The following is a 22,083-nucleotide window of genomic DNA, read 5'->3' as shown; positions in this document are numbered from 1 at the left end:
TTCTTTGGATTTGCATGAAGTTGTATTTTTTTCTTTTTTTTTTTTTTTTTTTTTTTAAATTGAGGGAATGAGGATACTTACAATTAGATTTTGCATGAAGATTTCTCATCTAGTTAAAGACAGATCATTTACCCGAGAACTAGAAAATCTATAGGGATTCTCTCTAATAGAACTATTAGTTAATGAACAATCCACCATTAGTTCATGAAGCATTAGAATGAATTTGACTTGATTTCACTGTTCTTGATTACTGGACAAAAAATCTGGTGAAGACCCTTGTGCTAATTCTGGTTGCTGGGAATGTTACATTGGCATGTACCCTTTTCCTTGCAATGAGAGCGTAGGAGGATCTTGATGTTTTTCACTTTCTCCTGGCATTTTCCTGGGAAACAAACGGAAACAGTGAAGTGAAAGTGATGTGTTCCAATTGCTTTCAGATTCAGCTGGAAAAATTTTGATGGGGGACCCAGAAATTGGAATGATATTATGTGAAGTTAAAATGGCGTAACTTGTGGGATTTATGTATAGATTCTTAGTTGTAACCAGTTGCTCAAGTGGGGACAAATACTGTGTTAAGTCCAATAGATGATTAAGAATGATCTTGTGTTTTGAGCTGGAATCCAAAGTTTCTTTACAACAACTCTGTTTATTACTGTGCCACAAGTGTTTATGTGGGTGTACATATATATATATATATATATATATATATATATGCATACACACAAAGTTATCCGCACAGGATTAGAACGATAATGACGTAATAAATTTTACTGCAAGCTACTTTTTTTTTATACTAAAAAAAAAAAATCATAATCCTGCAAGTTGTTGTTTTTTTTTTTTTTTTTAAAGTATAATCTTGTAAGTTGTTATAATAAAAATTTTTAAAGTTAATATGATTGCAATTTAAATTTTACACGTATATATTTTTAATTAAATAGTTAGTGAAATATCTATTTGTTGTTAAAATTTCATTTTGATTATATTTAAAATTTTTAATTATATTATTAATTTTCTGATATTAGAATTAGAAATTATTAAATGTCACAATTTAAATTATTATTCAGATTAAAATTTAAATTTTTTTAAAAAAATTTAAAAAAGTATAATCAATAATAGATTTATTTATTTTTTCAAGTAATTGAGAATAAATTGAACTCTTATTAACATAATTAAATGCATGTATTTTTAAAAGATGGGATTGAGGAAAAAGCATCAAAAGCACAGGTTGGCAGAAGTGAGCTAGCAATGACTTGCTGGGGTATCAATTGAACTTTTTTTTTTAAAAAAAAAATATATATATATATATATATATATATATATATATATATATATGAAATAAAATCTATTAGTGGATAAGTGGAAAAATAAGAACAAAGTAGTAGTGGACTTCATGTGTCAAAAGACACCATTTGAAGATAATTAAAAGAAATTTCTTTTTCTTTTTTGTTTTCTCAATGAAAAAAGCTTTCAAAAAAAAAAGTCCAATTTGTACAATTTTTAATAGAATCAAATTTTTAAAAGAATAGAACAAATAATTTATAACGCTTCAATTTAGTTTTAACAATTTTTTTGAAAAAAATAAAAACTTTTATTTTAAAATTAAAATTTAAATTATTAATAATAAATAATTTGAACTCTACTACATATTTTGAAAACAAGATGTCTTTGAATAATTTTTCAAATTATTAGTACACGTAAACTAATAATCACAAAATATATATATATATTTTTTTTACATATTCTAACTAATCACTAGGTTAACTTTTTAGTTCTTTGTGACTATTTTAACTAATATAATATAATTGTCATTAAGTATTTTTATTATCTGTACATAAACAAAATAAATTACTGAAATTTAATTTAATTTTATTAATATATTCGTATTAAATAAGTTAGATTATTATTATTATTTCGTAATACATTTTTAAAATAATTAAATTTTATGTTTTTAATCAAATTCGTACTTAAAACATAAAAATTTTAATTATTACGCTACTATGCTATTTTTTTTTTGTTTGTTTTAATATAAAAAGTAAAGGAAAGATTATATTATAGTATGTTATTTTGCAATACTCTCTATAACGTGACAAGCTATGGTCATGAAACGTCTCATATCAATTGAACAAAACTAGATTGAGATGGTTCATAACCATTTACAAGCTATGGTGGATTGATGTAGTGGAGAGTGATTAATCAAAGCTTGTTAATTGTGTTTAGTAAACAATTTTTATTTAATTATTGCCGTTAAGATTATTGTTAGACATATATATATATATAAAGAAATCATAAAAAATATTCTTTTGCCAACCAATCAGATTGACCTCTGTACGCTTTGTGTTGTGTACGTGTGTGCGTGTGTGTGTGCGTGTGTATATATATATATATGTATTTTTTCATGACCTTCAAATCAAGGTACCAAGATGTGGTTGGTACCCGCCTTCATCAACGGTATCGTTTTGACAGTGATGTGAAAGCAAAAATAATAATGTCAACAGTTAACAAAAATCTAGATTGGATTCCACCAAATCCATTTACCAACAGCCAATTCAAATAAATATAATAAAGGGTTTATTTATGTTGCCAAATTGTCCAAATTCTTATAATTAATTTTTAATTTAATTGATGCTCATATCTTTACATATGTACATACATATATATATATATGTATATATTTGACTCTTCAATACATCATTTTTTGTATTTTATATATACTATATAATTGATTTTAAATAATTAATTATAATTATTATTTCAAAAAGACAAATTAATTAATGGTGTATATTTTTTGAAATATAACATTATTGTAAAAGTTCGAAACCTTAAAATAAATGAATCTGTAATTTAAATGTAAATGCGTTTAACAGAATTAAAGTTTACATTCCTCACACAATAATTTAAAATGTCAAATAGGATTATAAAAATGTTTATTCTAACAGACAAATGGTATTAAAAAAATATAAAAAAGAAGTAATAAATAAGCATTATAAAACAAACTTCACTATAATTTAAAGAGAATTCAGATGTTAAACTACTCACGACCCTCTTACTGATCAGGATATGAATATTGGTCTTCTTAATCTGAAATAATTAATGAAATGATGAGCTACACTAACCCATTAAGAATATCACACTAATCACAGATACAAAAATTTGAATATTAGTAAAAATCATAAAATAACTAATGTAACTCTTAATTTGAGTAAATTCATTCAATATAAAAAAAAATCGTTTATTCCATACTTACGTAATGAGTTTTTTCAAAAACAACCTATGAATATTCCTATTCATACCACTTTTTATTTTTATGCATAAGAGAATAAAAGACGACAATTTTCCTTTCTTACCTGCTTACTGGTACCCTTAAGGATCCATAAAGATGTCCCTTTACTCGTGAATCTAATATCCAATTTAAACAATTAACTGGTCGTCCTCATACTCCATCTCGCGTCAATCTAAACTGTTCATCACAATTGATCTTGTCCGTCCGATCACGCATAAGGATGAAACGAATCTGAACCGTTCATTACGATTGATCTCGTATGTCCGATTGCGCCTAAAGAGATAAAGAATTTGAGACGTTCACGCATGCGGGATCGATCATGAGCCGTCCAATCATTGGCATGCGGATCACCTCCGTGGCCTCCCGTGTGGCGTCGACATCAGCATGTCTTACTAGGTAACGTGATCCGGTTTGTCGGAGCTGCTAACTGGATTGTCTTACGTTGTCAAATTTTTTCTTTTTGTATTTTGACGTAGTATTTCTAATTTTTCTTTCAAAAACACTCACCGAATTTAAATTTTATCTTTTTTAAAAAAAATTATTTTCAATTACATTCCTAATATATTTTTTTTAATAATTTAATAAAATAAAATTAAATTAATTTATAAATAAATCTTTTATTTATTTTTAAATTATTAAAATTGATCTCGAATCAAATTTTGGGTCCAAGAATTACATCTATAATTGATGTATAGCCACAATTCTATAAAATTTATTGTCCTACCAAAAATTCAAACTTATAATTTTTTTATAAAAAAATAAAATTTTACAAAATTAGACAATTACCAAACCAATTGTCCATACTGCACTTAGTAGCATGAATGATGTGACAAAAATCTAATAAAAATGTTAAGAATTAGTCACTATTAAGAATATGACACATACACAAAATACATATTAGTTATATATAATCCAATTAAATATATTAAAAAATAATAATTGATTCCATAAGAATAAAATTTTAATTTATAAGTGTATTTTTGAGTTAAATATCAATAATTTTATTACGTTTATAAGTAAAAAAAAAAATATTACATAATAATTAAATTTCAATTAGTTATAAATTATATTTAATTTTTTTCTAATGTAAAAGGAAAGTTGACAGAGAATAACTAATTTCAAGTAGTTAGGTGAAATTAAGAATGCAAGTTGGGTTTCTTGCTTACTGTCGTTTTACATGTTATTATTCAACAAAAAAGAAAAACATGTAGAGATCAAGTTTGGTGGGTTGTAATTACATCAACTTTCTTTCTTTTTCTCGTTGCCAATTATCTTTTTTGTTGTTTGTAGATGAATTTGATTTTGACAGTATCTAGAAAGTTCAATTAAATGGCTTTTTTTTTTAGTTTAAAAAAGTGTAAGTAATAAATAGATTTGCCCAATTCTTAAAGAAACATCATTTGATTAATGATTATAAGGAGACTTATGTAGAATTAAGATTCGTATTATTTGTTTGAAAAAAAAAAAAAAAAGTTTTGATTAATGATTATAAGAAACATCATCTAATCATGTTAGTTTATTATTTTTAATTGGTATTTACTTGTGCAAATAAATATATAATTTAAATTTACGAAATTTTCAACAATAATATTTTTAGGACGCACTCAAATTAAATTTTATGTGAATATAATTACATCAAAGTGGTAAAACTATAATTTTATTTTCAAAATATTTTGTCTAATTTATTTTTTGACCCCTTAAATTCACATTAATTCGGAGAAAGAAAAGGTTATTTTCTTCAATATTTTCCGTCAGTAACTCCGGCAACCCATTAACGGAGATCCGTGTCCACGGTGAGAAAGATTAGGATAAATTGATGGTTATTGGTGAATGCTTGTTTTTGTGGGGTTATAATTAATGATGATTAAAACTTTAGGTGGGGTGTATTCCCATCACCGAGCTGTCACAAAAATTTCCATCACAGTTACACGACGTCTCTAACTAAGTCGCTTTTCCAAGTTTCACCTCAAGTAAAAGAATAAACAAGGATTTAAACCACGTGAGATTTATTTGGAATTTATATTTATTTAAAACAATCCAATATGCATTCTACTAATTGCTGGTTATATCAATTTTCAGCATTTAAAGGAAATTCATTCCATAATCCAAAATTAAAAATAATTCTTATTTGAATTTCTGTCATTTTGTATTATACTCTAATTTTTATTTTCTAGAATTAAAGTTTAAACTAAATTCAACTTTTATCCTTGGGAGTAAATAAATTGCTTGCAGAAGTTTTTTTTAAAGAAAAAATTTATATTTATTTTAATTAGAAATTATGAAATAATAAAAATTAATATCATAAAGAAATTTAATTAGAACCATTATGAATTTTAACGACATCGTTTTAGTTTGCTTGTACTCAGAAAGATGTGGGACGCGTGTAAGAGGGAAAAATTCTGCAGCATTATACCATTAGATGATTTGCTTGTATTGTTCTCCACAAACAGGGTCTATATATCTTCAAACTGTTTCCTTGTTCCTTCTATAACTTGGAGTCACTTTCACACCCATTTCTCTCACAGACCTGGAATGGCAGGCAGCCACTCTTCCTAATCTTCTAATAAAACTCAAAGAGATAAATTATAATAACAATAATAAAAATAAGGGTAACGTATGGATAGGGTTTGAAACTTTGAAAACTTATTTTATTGTTGTTTCCTTAGATTGGTCGCACCCTCAACCAAAGAAATTCAAATGTGTGCATATAGATATCTTCTAATAAAATAAACAATGTTTGATAAATAAAAAAAATGAATGAATCAGATAAAAATACCACAATTTAAATTGCAACAAGGCGGAACCATATGCAATAAGTGTAGAAAAATGGTCCACAAGTAGGGATAGATTCATGTCAGGGGGAAGACAAGACCACAAGTTCCTTGTTTTATGGTCTCCATATGACAAGATAGAATACTCGAGTCAGGAGGATGCAAAGGCAAGTAAGTTCTGTCTGTTTTTACCTACACAATATATTAAAAAGAGGGGGAAGAGGGAATGTATCCATTTGAAGATTGCCCCCTATCCTGTTGACATTTAATCCAAAACATATAAATGAAAATCTAACTCATGAGGTTTCTGTTTTCACGTCCATGGGTATCCACAACCAGGGTCCACCATATCCATTTCAAACCCAACCCCATTTCAATACAAAATGAAAGGAAAAAAAAAAGCATTACTACTCACTTTTTCCTCCTCTCTGCACCACAATTTTCAAAGTATGGGAGTAAATATGGACAGAGAAATACATACCAGGTCCAGGATCTCTAAGTGTCAGGGAGGGTATACACGTATACAAGCCCCTGGGCGTTCCTCTCTCCTATAACGAATATGGCTGAAAGAAAACATCTAATACTTTCGAAAGCAAGTAGGACAATAACCAAATGAGAGGTGTTCAAAGAGTGGGTGAGTTAAAAAGAATATAATCATTCAACTCTTATGCAACAATCTGAATTCAATACAGGGCACAATAAGGGGAGGAAGACCAAGGTGTGTTTGGTCCTCGGCTGATAGGAAAGATGCTGGCACGCCAATGGCAAGTTGAACCTGGCTAGGATTTTGGACAATATGAAAGAAACTTAGTAATACATACATTATGTAATTTCAATTACTAGTTTTACCCTATATGTTGCATCGATCATACCCAGAGAACCATGAAGAGGGTTCTGTGAGCTTTGATAATTCACAATCTTCATTATAAAATGGCTCAAATTCCTCTTTCCACCGTTGATCACCTGGACTGTTGTGAGTCTCCTCCACATCATATTTCGCCACATCATAATTTGTACAAGCAGAATGTATTGCATCTTTGGGTAAACGAGACTCTGCATAGAACTGTTTGAGAGTGTTAACTTCATTTTCATGTTGGCTTTTCAATTTGTCAATCTGCTTATAAGCTTTCACAGTTTCTTGCTCTGCATCCATAGCTCGTTTCTGCAAATAAAAAAAAAGAAGTGCACATACTGTTACTAGCTTAAGGATTAATTAGGAACCAAAAATTATATTTCACTTGCAAAGTGTTACTCGGCAAGTTCCAAATTTAAAAATAATACCGGAAGACCCTTCAAAAATCTGTAACTGTGGTAGACAAAGATTTTTAAAAAATTATGCATATGTTCAGAACCAGCTTAGTTCAGAAAATTAAGCCTTGATAACATTAACTTCTGGAATAACATAGTGCAGATGAGATCAGGTAATTCAGAGATGCTCTGGCTCCCAAGTATTTACTGTTTATTTCTCAATATAGCCTTTTCTTTTTTAGGGAATATATCTGAATATAGCTTTGAGCCAAAAATATTGGAAAAAATGACAAATTTATGGATGATTTACCCAGATCATATAAAACATTTGACAAAATTTTATATCCATAATCGCAGGCGTTTCAATAGATTCAAGATTGATTTTTAAATTTAACACACAGATTTATATGACCAACTAAACATATGCATTCAAATGGAGAAGAAAAAATTAAAAAGAAAAAGATAGAGAGAAAAACATAACAGAATTAGTTACTAATTCTGCACGTGGAAAAAACGAAAAATTTAGTGTTTGCTCATGATACTAGATAGGACAAGATAAAAATTTATTTTGCATGTGATATCAGGTCGACAGGGTATAGGATAAGGCAGAGTAAAATTATCCAAAGATCTGTGTTATTCTAATCAAGTATAAAACTATCAACAGATTTGAATAATGCTATATTTAATAATTGCCAATGTAATCTATTTCCTAGACAGTTTGGGCCTGATTCTTTTTTTTGAAGATAAAAGTGAGTAATAGTATAAAATAGAACACCGAGTGGGCGAAACCCATGTACAAAAAGATAAGTACTTACAAATCGGTAAGTATATTTACAATGAAACCTTAATCATCAAAAGAGTTAGGGTCATGACCAAGGATGATGGAGCCAAAAAAATGAAGCCACCTATCTTTAATAGTGGCAAAATTTGTCAAAAATCCTACAATTCTTTCGTTCCATATAATCCAAAGTATTGTTAAGGGAATAAACCCATGCCACCTATTACACGTTTTGAGGCCTTCCCAAGTTAGCAATTCGCCTTTGACAGATTCAGTCATAACCCAGGAAATACCAAGCAGCTTGTAAATCATTATCCATAGTTCATGGGAAATTGAGCACAAAAAGAGAAGATGGTTTCAAGATTCCATATTATGCTTGCACAATTCACACCAATTTGCCAAAACAAAACCCCTTTTCATGAGGTTGTCTAACATGAGAATGGAACCCATAGCAGCTTCCCAAGCAAAAACAGAAATTCTGGGAGGAACGAAAAGATTCCAGATGATTTTGTAAGGAAAATCACAGATAGAGTAATTGCTGTCAATCAAATTTCTGTAAAGAGATTAAACAGAAAAAGAGGAATTCTTGCATAAATTCCAGCTTAACTTATCAGTTTCAGTACCAATTTTGACAATAGCTAGAAGTCGGAGAAGGTTTTTACATTTTTCTACCTCCCAATCTTTCAAATTCCTGGTGACAGTCACATTCCAAGACAGAGAAGAACTGACTCCATATACATTTTCCAAGAGGATAAATGTGAGGAAATTGGTTTTCCAGATTCACTTTGCTGCACCAAACATCCTGCTAGAACCGGATTTTGTCACCTTTTCCAACCATCCATCTGAAATTGTTTAGAAACAGTTTACTAGATTTCCACATACTCTTCCATAGGTTGAGACCAAACGTACTCTTCTCCATACTAGAAGGGTCATACACATTGCTACCAAACCATTTGCACACAATGACCTTCCAAAAACTGTTATATTCCAAAACCTCCAGATCCACTTACCATGTAAAGTTTTGTTGAGACCAATAATGGATTTAATACCTAAACCGCCATCTTTCTTCGGCTTCTTCAGCTATTCCCAGTTAAACAGGTGAATCTTTCCAATAGAATCATCATCTCCCCAAAAAAAGTGATATTGAATGACTTCAAGTTATTTAGCAACATTTTTGGGTACAGTGAGCACTGAAAGATAGTAGATAAGAAGGTTGGATAAGATACTTTTGATTAAAGTTAGTCTCCTTCCTTTAGACAGATCTTTACTTTTCTAACATGTCAGCTTGTTTGGAACGCATCAATAACTGGCTCCCAACTCCTGCTGTATTTATGTTTAGCACCAAGAGAAACACCCAACTATTTTAAAGAAAGTTGGGCAGGTTTGCAGCCAAGCGTTTTAGCAAGAAGACTATCTAAATTCTCCCCAAACATAATCAATTCAGATTTTTTCATGTTGATTTTGAGGACAAATACCGCTTGAAAGCATAGTAAAATGCATCTAAGATGAATAATTTTCCTGACATTGGTCCAACAAAAAAAATGTGACATTGGTCCAACAAAAAAAATGTCATTCACAAAGAATAAGTGAGAAAATTCGAGTTGATGGCCATTTTTTCCCACAAAGATACCTCTTAATAATGCTAAGGCTCTACCTTACAATACAAGTTTATTGAGCGCTTCCATGACAATAATAAATGATAAGGGGGAGAGGGGATTACATTGCCTTAATCCCCTGGAAGCTTTAAAGAATTTAGACGGGACACCATTGATCATCACAGCAAAACATGTGGTAGTAAGACATTCCTTGATCCATCTCCATTTGAATCCAAATCCGAGATTCTCAAACATATGATCAATAAAATCCCAAAAGACACAGTCAAAAGTCTTTTCCATGTCTAATTTACATAAGATGCCTCTTTTTTTATTTCTAACAACATCATCAACCACTTCATTTACCATAAGGACAGCATCAGTAATTTGATGCCCATAAACAAAAGGTTGTTAATTTTCTCTGATGATCAAGCCGATGATTTTAGATAATCTATTTATCAACACTTTGGAGAGTAGTCTGTAGATACACCCAACCAAACTAATAGGGCGGAAATCCTTAATGTTGGATGCATTTTTCTTTTTTGGAATCAAAACCATAAAGGCAGAATTAATTGATTTGACAAACGAAGAATTCTAATGAAAATCTTTAAAAAATTCCAAAATATCATCCTTAAAAACACACTCCAAAATACTTGAAAATATTTTATATAAAATTGTCAAGGGCCGACGCTTTATCACCATCACAATTTTTGAGGCAATCATAAATCTCATATTCCATAAATTTTGTTTCCAGTTGAGAGGCGGCCACATCATCTAAACTATTAAAACTTAGATTATTCAATTTCGGTCTCCAGGAGCACTCTTAAGTGACTTTGTTATGGAATAAATGCATGCATTCTCTTATTTCTGAGTTACCCTCAATTTTGGTATTTCCAATAAGGAGTTCTTTCACATAATTAACACTTATACGGTAGTTGGTAAGACAATAGAAATATTGATTGTTTTTGTCACCATCTTTGAGCCACTTCTTTCTAGCTTTTTGTTTCAATGAGATGGCTTATAGATTGAGTTTGTTGGCTAACACCATTTTAAAATCATTTTTTCCTTCTCTATCAATAAGAGACAGACCTAAAACACATTTAGCCTTTTCCAAAATATCTAACTCATTCATAAGTCCGTTGATGTGATTTTTCTTAGCCTTCTCCAATCTCTAGTCCAGATTTTTATTTTTCTTTTAGAGTTTTGAGTTTGAAGGCAAGATAGTAGCTAGGTGTCCCTTTACAGACATTATTTTTCCATACAGATTCAACCATGGATTTGAAACTTTCATATTTAAACCATTTGTTGTCAATGGTGAAGAACCCCATTTAATACCCCCCATTTGTTGTCAATTTTAAATGGTCCCAAGTTTGGAACAAACGTGGGTCTTGTCTAGGTTGGAGATCCCGCCTTGGGCCAAGTATTACTCAAGGTGATGGTATGAAAATGTATGAGATAAATGAAGAAGAGGAAAATGCTACCATACCTTGGCGGACATGGTGCCTCCAAAGAGAATAAGAAGAATTCGTTAAAAATTAATTCTTTTTATTTGTAAGAGGCTGAAATTGTTTTGCATGTAAATCTAAAGGCAGTATACGTCTGAGGTACTATAGTCGCACCCGTGAAGAGAAATGTTCTAGGGATAGTTTTTGTAGTTGCAATATGAGACTAGAAAATTTTGTGCTGTTCTGTCCCCTATAGCATTAAGATGAAAAACTTGAACGCTAATGCTAACATTATATGAGATACTAGAGTGGGTAGATAGTGATCCTATCTCCTTGTTTAGAAGTCACAACACTGTAAATTTCGAAAGAGCAAGTGTGTTAACAGGCTTTAAATTTCTTCCCTCTTCTTTGCAGGATGCTTGTTAATTTTTGTACTTGAGATGTCAGTTTTTTTATTTTCAAATGATTTTTCATTTCTGTAACTAAAACCTGTTGACTAATTAAGATATGCATGGATTTTGCAATGGATAAATACAAAGTATGGCCATATCAGTTATAACATATATAATAGAAGTGATCTTCGAATGCAGAGAGACAAAAGTATATTTTGAACAGAAATTATGCTCATGAAATCCGACAAAAAGAAGATAGGAGATAAATATCATAACCAGCTGTATGCCTTACGGAAATAATAAGTGGGTGGTAGAAAATAAATAAAAGATAGCAATAAATATTCTCACATTTTGGAGTCATACGAACGATAGATAACCAACTCAAAGAGAATCGAAAAAAAAAATATTCTACATACCTGGGCAGCAGCTAATGCTTCTTCTGCTTCTTTGAGCCTAACAAGCAACTCGCCTGCAGCCTGTACAGCTTCAGCTGTATCTCTCAACTGAGATTGAAGCCCTTTATTCTCATCCCTAAGATATCGCCTCTCTTTTTCCCTTTCCACTTTAAGCGCTGAGATTTCTGCTGCAAGAGCATTTATGAATCTAGATTCCGCACCACGCACTCCTGCTTTAGCGGCTGCTTTCTTAACATCATCTATTCCTTCTTGGATCTTTCTATGTCTTGCAAGCAATTGAATATGTTTCTCCTCCAGGTCTGCATACTGTTCAAGCATGCGTGCATGACCCTCCATAGCCATCTGCATTGCTTCCTTCAACTCTTCTGCACATTTCTTTTCGGTATCTAGTTCATGCTTCTGCTTTTCAGCAAGTTCCCTGGTGGCTTCGAGTTCAGTTCTCAATTCTTCGGCAAGAGAAATCCATTTGCTCTCTGCTTCAGTCCAACGAATTCTCTCATGTTCAAATTTCTCTTCAGCACTTTCATCAGTTGACTCTGGAATCGCACCTAGAGGTGGAGCCAAAGTCGGGTCCGCCGAATAAGTCAACTTCAGTAGAGAATTTCGTTTTCGAGCTGATACAGACGAAGCATCTATATAATATTGTAACTGGCTCCGTAAATCTTGAATCTCCTCCAACAGCACTTCTCTCTCTCCCATATCAAAAAAATTTCGATACCGCTCTAGCTCATCGTGAACTCGTTTCAACTCAATTTTTGTCATCAAAATATCAGGATGATTCTCGTATTTCTCCTTCAGAAGCTGCAAATAATAGGTCAGATATCTGGGGACTGCAAAATGTGGAGAAAGGTGGAACATAGATCCTTAAAAATGAAACCTATACCTTATGCTCATGCATGAGAGAAGCTAACTCTTCCTCCATGAATTCCTCAGGAGGTAAAACACCATCCATAAGGCTCTCGAGGCGAAGAATCTTGTCTTCCCTTGTCTGCCCAATTATGGCATTGCACTCTCTTTCATGTTTGTATTGTTGAACCTGCAAATGCCAAAGGGAGTCAAACTTTGCTTAAGTTGCATTGTTTCTGAAGTTTGCTTAAAGTTTTCTGTTTGAAAATAAGAAACCTACCAGACGATTGAGTTGCATTATTTCTGAAGTTTGCTTGGTGCAGAACTCTTCTAGAGCCATTTCTCTTCTGATTGATCCTGCTAAAACCTTCTCCACTGCCTGCTTGACAATGTAAGGAAAATGAAATACAAATATTCAAACAAGTAAACCAATTTAAACACCCAAAAATTAAGAGCTAAAACGCCAATAGGAGATTTAACTGTACTTACTTTAGGAACTTGCTTTTTGGATTTCTCAATGGAGCCTGAACCATCAACAGGTACTAACTGTAGGTTAGAGCTCTCATTAGATTCTAACTGTGAACAACTACTTTCATTAGCCTCCCCTAACTGTAGGTTAGAGCTCTCATTTTCTTCGACAGCAAATCGTGCTTTATTCTTGCAACTGCTGCACAAAAATACTAATGATTCTCCTTCTTGCATCTCGTTATCTTGCCAAAAAGTTTGGACAGCTACGTCGACCTTACAGATTGGAAAAGTTGGCCTAGACTCTGTAGGTTTAAATGTAAACCTGTAGGATGACCTCCCCAAAGCTGAACTTTGACGATGATTCTCAAGAATTTCAAGACCACGATGGAGGCTAGCCGCCAGATGTTCAGTTGACACAGGGATGTTTTTACTTCTATAATTAGACACTGTAGAAGAGTTGCTCCTCTTGGACTTTGAAAGAGATAAATGCATATCCTGGGGACTTAACTTGCAGTCATCCTCAAGATCTTTCTGGGAAGCAGTCAACATTGATGATGTCCTCAGGCTTTTCCTGCTAGCGTTGATTCTGGGTGAGACACTTGGAGTTGGAGATTTCAGGATTGGAGAAACTTCGCATGGAACTATACTGAGATTAGATGGAGACACACAGTTCAGTGAACCAGATTGAGAATCATCTGACACATCCATAATTGGTAAACTGGCGGAAGCTTCATTAATAGGATCAGAGACAGGGCAAGATGATCCATTCTCCACCACTTTGCTATGTGACTTTTCCCTTAAAAATTCACTGGCAGAGGAATCGAGAGTCTTCTCTTCAGAAGGCCCTGATGAGGACTCCACATTGATAGAATCAACAGTTGCAAGAACTGAATCAGGATTAGACAAGTCCTGGGTGCTAATAACAGTTCTGACATTATCAAGGATCATGAGTTCATGATTCTCAACATGTTCAGATGTATCTAATTCCATATTAACATCAGTATCCCCAGAACCCCCTCCATTTATGTTTCCACTTTCAGATGATTTAGGCTGAAGGACACCACAACATTCATCATCGGTGACTGCAAGTAGTGATGTTGATTTCACAACTTCTACTTTGGTTGAGTCTCTTGTGTTCTTCCCTCCATCTGGTGATCTGAGACCAACTTGAATACAGAGCTTCTCAACTGCTTCCTCATCAATTTCCATCTCCTCATCACCATCATCGTCTACATGAGGTAATGTCCGTGGATGATTAAGACCAAAACTTCTTAACAGATTCAAACTTCTACGGGCATTCCATGCAGTTGAATAAGCACCATTTGACTCGGTTGTGTTATTGCCACTTGCTTTCATTCGTTGTAGTTCATCCTGTTCAGTTCACCATTGAAGTCATAATCATGCATTAAATTCTGATATACAGGGAGGGAAAGCATCATACCCTTAGTTGACGTATCACTTCACGCAAGAAATTCACATCATCCTGCATTACTTCATTAACAACTGCTTTATTCTTGACTGCCTTGGCACGCTGGGCAAATCGCAAGGTACTGAAGGTTTCGCTCCTACAACTGCAGTATTGACATAACATAACCCGACTTTCAGAAAAAAAAAAACAACGAAAGTAATAATAATAATCATTGCAAAAATGCTTTATTGTTAAAAAAGCAAAATTTTATTACCTCTGGGAAGGAGAAATAGCACAAACCATTGCTAACTTTGCATTTCCACCCAGGGAGTCCTGCAGTAGAAACGTCAACTTTGAGTCTCTATAGGGAATATGCCTTTGCTTTCCTGTTTGGGAAACTTCAGCAAGAATGTTTATCAAATTCCTGCAACCTCCAATGATTAGAAGCAATTAGCACAAAATCAGCAATTTCCATAAGCCAAATTAGACAAAATTACATTTAACTGTTTTATTTCTAATAACCGACAGAAAGCATTCTTAATATTAGAACTTTTCAGTATGGCTAAGCATCATATTTTCTTCTCATTAACTACCATAATGATCTACAATATCCATTGCTGAAAGTCCCACCAGCTACTTGCACATTCCTTATAGGAACTACCACCAGTGATACCAACAGGTTAGCTTTTCTTGGCTTTTTAAGTTCTTCAATATACTATGCCTACCAGAGATGATCACATCATGAACTCAAGCAAGATAGTGGCTAGTTCTCTCAATATTCTCAACAGGAATACCAACAGTTATTCTAACTGGTTAGCTAATTGTTGTCTGTCTGAATTCTTCAATATGCTATGCATACCAGAAAATGAGATTATATATGGTTAAATCGCAGCTAGCAGCTAGTTCTCTTGACATGTCACTGAAATTAGCCTTCCAAAATGCTCAGTTGTCTTAGAGTTCTTTCCATTTTTACTTACAAAAATATCCAGAATATCGACTATTTAATCAGAGAAAGGAAAGAATCGATCTTTCCTTAATTCTTCTCAAAATGAAGAGCTAAATTTCAAGGAACAAAGCTGCTTATGGTCAAATACTATTGGTACTACTATCATTTTCTCAGATGAAACAAGTTAGCCATGGTCTTGAAATATTCTGATGTGGATGGTGCAGCAATACTTTAAGTACATTGATAAGTAAGATCAATCAAGAACTCTTGCAGAGGATTGGTTTAGTTGCCTAAGACTTAACTATCAACTATAGGCTATTGCATTTTCCAGGAACTAATTTACTTTGGAGCTTCAGAAAGGAAATAACTGCTTCCTGGTTTAGGGCTAAAGCCAAATATCACATTGTTGCTTTTGTTGTGTCTGAGATTTGCTGGTCATGCAATCTTTTGATTGAACTTACTTGTTTTTGTACCAAGCAATCTATTCTATTTGTAATCATGTTAGTGTCACCGGCGTGGCACATAATCCAATAAATCAAGCTTGCTCCAAACATATTGGACTTGGCATAGACTTCTTAAGGGCAAAAGTTAAATCCAGGTCCTTGTTCCATGCTAAGTTCCAAGTCAAAATCAAATTGAGTATATTTTCACTTAATTTCCTCAATATCAATCTTTGCGTGCTTGCAAGGGGTAGATAAATAACTATAGCTAGACAATCTTCTTGGACCTACTCCCTTGTAATACTAGGAATCTACTACTTGGACACATGCTATTTATACCATACTAATTGAACAATAATAGATAACACAAGGTAGTTATTCTTTTAGAGGATAAAATTCTTTAAGAATACTACCTCATTTTATCAATTCTTTTAGAGGATAAAATTTTCAAAATAGTTGCACCAAACCACATTTATAAGATAAATTATTACCACCAGATCAGTGACCAGCAGATGTTAGCTTTAGGTTTCTGATATATTTTTTTAAGCATAAAAACCAATAAATCCAAAGTGATCGACATACCCAAGCTGTGAGAGTGATCTATTGATATTCCCTGCTTCCTTTAAGCGCTCCCCTGCAGCACCAGTTAATTTCTGTCTTTCTGAACCAGCAAGATCAACCAGATTTATTCTGCTTGTTTTAAAGCTGCTTATGCCATCTGTCACACTCTATTAGAACAGAGCAGGTAAAGGTGAGACAGAACCCATAAAAGAAGCAAGGCATTTCCCTACTCCATCCTAGCTTTTGAGTTCATTAATGAAAAAATTTCAGAAAATGACAGCTTTCTTTCTCCAGTAAAGCTTATATCCTAATATTTGACATCATAAAAAGTAACAAATGCTTTACAAGTGAATAAATATGCTTATAACACATGGTAGAAATAAATAAACCATTTAAAATAGTAACTTCATTACCTTGCAACGAGATTCAACAATACAAGTGAATACACTGTGTGAGCGAGAACTCTCTGCATTTATACTGGTTGCCCCAGTCCTTCTGTTTGATAAACCCTGCATCGTTTATTCAGTAGTTGTCATTTAATGCTAAATATCCATTTTATTACCATTCTAGAACATTATGACATATGATGCATGGCATATACTTCGAAGAAAAAGAACTAAAATGCTCATAATGTTAAGTGTATGGAGAGCCTAAAATAGTGAAGTGTGAAAAAATCTTCATGGAGCCCCATATATTGAGGTAGATGAACTAAGATGCTCAAGAATCGGATGCAACAGACCAAGAATTCTGTCCTATAGTCTCACTGAAAATGCAGAAGTAAAAAACTGCATGCTTTCTTAGTTAACATGACCCAAATAATATAGAGTTCCAGTACTGTTTCTATCATCATTAGGAATTTGCTTACCATCTTCTCCAAAACTGTAGGCTCCACCATAAGATAGCAACAAGCACTGTTAAGGCATTCCTAGGAGTAGCAGGTTTAATAGAGATGACATCACAATTCAATCTCAAACCACCTATTAATGTTCTCGCATAGAGCAGTTCACACCTTTATTTTATTTTCTAGCTCTAGAAGATAATATTTCAAGTCCTTAAAGAACCTGGACTGAAGCTGGAATTATACATGCAGCACCTCAAATTACTTCCAGTAAATTGATTTGTTGTATTTCCTTCTGCTATTTAATTTTTCATTAACAAACAAATAAAGCATGAATAATTTCCTGTAACGTCCATCCTACATATCAATCAGGTTGTGCTATGAAGAAAGTGTGGCACAAATTTATAGCCTAAAGACCTCAAAAACACCAACTAACACTTTCGAACTATCAGTTGAGCCTACAGTGAACCTGTAGCTTCACAAATAATACTAGTAGCCAACCTCAGACCTACTACCATGTTAAATGTGCGAGATCTGTTTCGATTGAATCTAATTTGTTTGGTTCTATTTATTCGGAATCGAAAAACTGCAATTTATTCACAGTGGGTTTTTAACACCTCACATCCCACATCAATAGTGTTAATGGGCAGAAGGTAGTGGCGCCATTACCCATTCTCTCTCCAAATTAGATTTAAATTATATATAAGAATTTAGTTAAAAAGTACATAACATTTTATGTAAAACTAAAATTTTCTCTCATCTATTAAATTTTTCTCTCTTTAAGTTTTAATTAAATAGAATACATACATGAACTAGAGGTCTTCTGTAATACTTTATCTCTCTAATTTTTTAAGAAAATTTAATTGAAATAATATGAGATGTGACTATGGTTCACCTAAAAATGGAAAACTAAATGGTAATTAAAATAAAATTAAGATTTACCATCCCATTTATTTTCAATGATACAGAATTTCACCCCCTAACTAAATTTCCTAGCTCTGCCACTGGCTATGAGGGAAAATATGATAAAATTGTGGCCTGATACAAGAAAAAATGCAAATAATAAACGGTGAAAAATGAATATGCCTCTCCAAGTATTTACTAGGCATCATTTTCAATCCACAAACTTCGAATTCTAGATCTTCGAACATGCTGTCTTGTCGTAGCCCATCAAACAAGACAGACAAACAAACAAGGTATGCCAGAGTCAAAACAATCTAACCTTTCTTTTTGTTAGATTGTTTGTGCTCTAGCATGCTAGAGAACAAAAAGTAATTTGAGATGCAACTAGGGTTCACCTAGAAATGGAAAACTAAATGGTAATTTAAAAATAAAATTAAGATCTAAAATTTAATTCCATTTATTTTCGATGATACTGAATTTCACGTGTACGCCTCTGTCTCGCATCTAAAGTTCCTACCTCTGTCACCGGCTATGGGGGAAAAATGATAAATATTTGTGGCCTAATCCAAAAGCGAAAAGAAAGATGCAAATCATAAGCAGCGGAAATGAATATGCCTCTACCTATACGTATTAGGCATCATCCCATATCCACAGTTTGAATTCCAAATCTTTGAACACGCTGTCTTGTAGTAGCCCGTCAAAACAGGATAAACAAACAAACAAGCTATGCCAGAGTACAAACACTCTAACCTTAATTAAAAGCTGAGTCACATCCTTCATTGTGGATACATATTCCTCCGTAAGATTTTCAACATAGACACCAGACTTCACATCTTCTCTTATCTGGATGGAAAACCAATTAAATATTAAGTTCCCCATGTAACAGAAAACTGAGTATTAATAGAAGAATTTAAAAAAAGTTCCTTCTACCTGAAGGTTCCTTTGATTGGGATCCACTAAATCTGTTATTTGTTCATTGTAAATCTGCAAAAATTGGAAGTTCAGGTTTTGTGAAGTTACTAGCTCAAATTTCATTTATACCAAAAAGGAGCTTCCAATCCCTGACCTCGAGAAACGAGCAGCGACATTGATATTTGAGTTGCTTTTCTGCATGCTTAATTTGTTCCTACAAAGAAAAAACAACAAAGCAGAAATATTATTAGTAACTGAACATTGTCTTAACTCCAATAAGTTTGCCATCAAATAAAACTCATCACCTCGTTTATTCGTGCAAAGAGTCGTTCAAAGACACGAGGAGTTAAGCCTTGTTGATCACTAAAAAAGTTTTCTTCTAACAAGGCATTGGCTGGGCCCCATATAGTATAAGTTTTGCCACTGCCAGTCTTGTGCAAGCAAATTCCGAGCATATGAAGAAGTTTAGTCATAAGGAAAACAAAAAAAAAAATCAAAGCAAAAAGGGAAACTAAAATACCTGTCCATAGGCAAATACAGAACTGTTGAAGCCAGCTAGACAATTTTCAACCAGAGGGGCTCCTACAAGCTCAAAAATATCTAGCTGCAAAGAACAAAACCAAGGAAACTTTTTAGCATCTCAGTATTAATTAATGTTTCTTTCACGATGAAGTACAGAGAAATGTGATAACAAGATGAAAGACCATACCTGTGTTGCCTCCATGTCAGCAACTGAGTCAAATGTGAAGGACTGTCCGTTGAATGTCAAAGAATCACTGTTAAGTTTGTGAACTATCATGTCCCCTTCCTCATCTTTGTTGGGTGGCCGCATCCGTACTACTACCTGAAATAGATGTGCCAGAAATTACTCAAACAGAATAACAGAATTCAAAGAACTTCAAAATGAATATGCTGAAAAGATTCCATACAACCATGTGTAGGTTTAAAGAGAAACATATTCAAGAGCATACTATCATACCAAAAAAATGACGGACAGGAACCAATGTTTAGAAAGAAGCTATCTATCAAAGGATATTTATATATCTGGATATATCCTTTTCCTGATTTTCTCCACAAAGCAAAAAAACTTACCAACCATTGCCCTATATCAATTAATACCTTTCCTAATTAAAAACAAGTTCTAAATTAGCATTATTTTTCCATTTCTATTACTATTTCTGCTTTCTTGGCAAACAACAAGAACAGCAGTAGAGTATTCTCTCCCCAGGGAAAATTTAGTATTGAATTCTCTTGCATCAAACAAACAAAAGGGAAGCATATGAAATTGAATTGAAAGATTTAAGATAAATAATTCCCTAACAGATGCACTGTTAGACGGCTACCATAAAAAGAACACAAAACCGATGCTCCTTCAAGAAGGTTCACTCTCGCACTTTCTTCTCAGATAAAGTAACAAACAAACAAGATTGACGTAGATTTTCCTTTTGCTGCAGAAATAAAAGTAAATTAAAGCCATAGAAAGTTAAACCAGGAAAGTAATTATAACTTGCTACTTCAAGTGATGCAAAAACTAAATTTTCCTTATTCTCCGTAAATTTTCCTTCATTTCCGAAACAGCCAAAAAAAGCTTCACAATATCGCTGTAAAGCATAGACCACAAAGTTCTACTAAGTTCCCTCCTAAAACATAAACAAGAAAAAATACAAGATCCAGGACCCGATCTCATCTCATTTCCCCGTCATTTTTTCTTAATACCCTCGCAAATCATACAAAAGCTTCACAGTTCAAACACAGCAAGGAGAGGAAAAGGTGAAAAACCTTGACACCGGAGTCTGAAACCCGGGACACGGAATTTTCGAGGACGGTCTCCATGCTGAGCTTGCGCTTCAGAGGGTTGGAGGACGGAGGCCGCGGCGGCAAGGGACTTTTCATCTTGGTGACCGGCGACTGCTTCTGGTCGGACGGCAAGGAGTTCAGATCTGAAGGCGGAGCATTCTCTTTGGCGGATTTATGCTTCCTAGGTGGCTTTGACTTGGCAGAATTAGGGTTTGGTGAGGATGTTGCAGAAGATGACGGCTCATTTTCCCTCAAGATCGCGCTTCTTGGTAGCATGAAGTGCTTCATTGCCTGCACTTCGTAGCAACTGTGGGGAGAAAAAGAGAGGAGCTGCGCGTTGTGAGAGACGAAGAGGGAGAGAGTTGGGTTTGGGCAAGGAGGCGAGAGAGGAGGAGAAGAGACAAGGAGAGGGAAAGAGAGGAAAACTTAGCCGTTGGACATAATTTGAAATTCTGACTTTTTTAATTTCCTTTGGAGAGAGAGAGAGAGAGAGGGAGCACCATCAATTTTGAATTGGTGGTGTAGATCTGGAGGACTTGTTTGGAGCTTTTACATTTGTTCTTAGAAATTATCTTCATAGAAGATCAACAGATCAGAGTGGCGCAGCGGAAGCGTGGTGGGCCCATAACCCACAGGTCCCAGGATCGAAACCTGGCTCTGATAAATTTTTTTCCCAAACTCCGCCAACGTGGGCTTTTACTAGCTCCAGCTTTTGACTTGGTCTTGTTTTGCATATCTGTCTTCATAACGGACTGTAACACCAGTCCATAATCCAAAATATTGTAATATTTTTTTTTATCTTTATATATTCATCAAATAAATATTCATTAGGAACATATACTTATAGCAATATAAAAGTTTTATTAAAGTTTATGAAGATAAAATATTTTTTGATGAATATATAATGCATATTAACATTATATTAAACATTTTACTCATAAATAACTACGAAAAAAAGAGCTAACTTTCCTACTTGCGACCTTCCTTGCTCGAAGAGAAGCTGTGGCTTTCTTATTTTAAAATTTTTTTAAAAAAAAAATAT

The 22,083-nt window shown here is 33.3% G+C and overlaps 1 protein-coding gene across 1 annotated transcript; it reads right to left on the bottom strand.

Moving 5' to 3' along the window:
- Positions 1-6,686: 6,686 nt before the first annotated feature.
- PAKRP1 (phragmoplast-associated kinesin-related protein 1) lies at positions 6,687-21,571 on the bottom strand. The gene is made up of 16 exons (XM_088215095.1): positions 21,024-21,571; positions 19,954-20,088; positions 19,765-19,848; positions 19,550-19,675; positions 19,399-19,458; positions 19,263-19,316; positions 19,083-19,175; positions 17,005-17,100; positions 16,613-16,758; positions 14,919-15,068; positions 14,678-14,807; positions 13,258-14,607; positions 13,049-13,147; positions 12,806-12,958; positions 11,923-12,723; positions 6,687-7,213 (listed from the first exon to the last, which is right to left on the bottom strand). Exons 1-16 carry the CDS (start codon positions 21,327-21,329, stop codon positions 6,902-6,904), a joined length of 4,095 nt encoding a protein of 1,364 aa, XP_088071221.1. The 5' UTR covers positions 21,330-21,571; the 3' UTR covers positions 6,687-6,901.
- Between the last annotated feature and the right edge of the window lie 512 nt (positions 21,572-22,083).

The sequence above is a fragment of the Carica papaya genome, chromosome 3, assembly GCF_054855325.1.
Source record: "Carica papaya isolate Zhongbai chromosome 3, ASM5485532v1, whole genome shotgun sequence".
NCBI classification, from domain to species: domain Eukaryota; kingdom Viridiplantae; phylum Streptophyta; class Magnoliopsida; order Brassicales; family Caricaceae; genus Carica; species Carica papaya.
Note: the sequence above shows the minus strand (reverse complement) of the source record. Positions and strands in the feature narration are given on the sequence as shown.

Excerpts from the sequence above, each read along its gene's own strand:
- PAKRP1 (XM_088215095.1), bottom strand. The coding sequence starts at position 21,329 with ATGAAGCACTTCATGCTACCAAGAAGCGCGATCTTGAGGGAAAATGAG. Across the intron at positions 19,676-19,764 it reads CTGTATTTGCCTATGGACAG|ACTGGCAGTGGCAAAACTTA; the intron begins GTATTTTAGTTT and ends TGCTTGCACAAG. Across the intron at positions 12,724-12,805 it reads CTCTCATGCATGAGCATAAG|CTTCTGAAGGAGAAATACGA; the intron begins GTATAGGTTTCA and ends TATTATTTGCAG.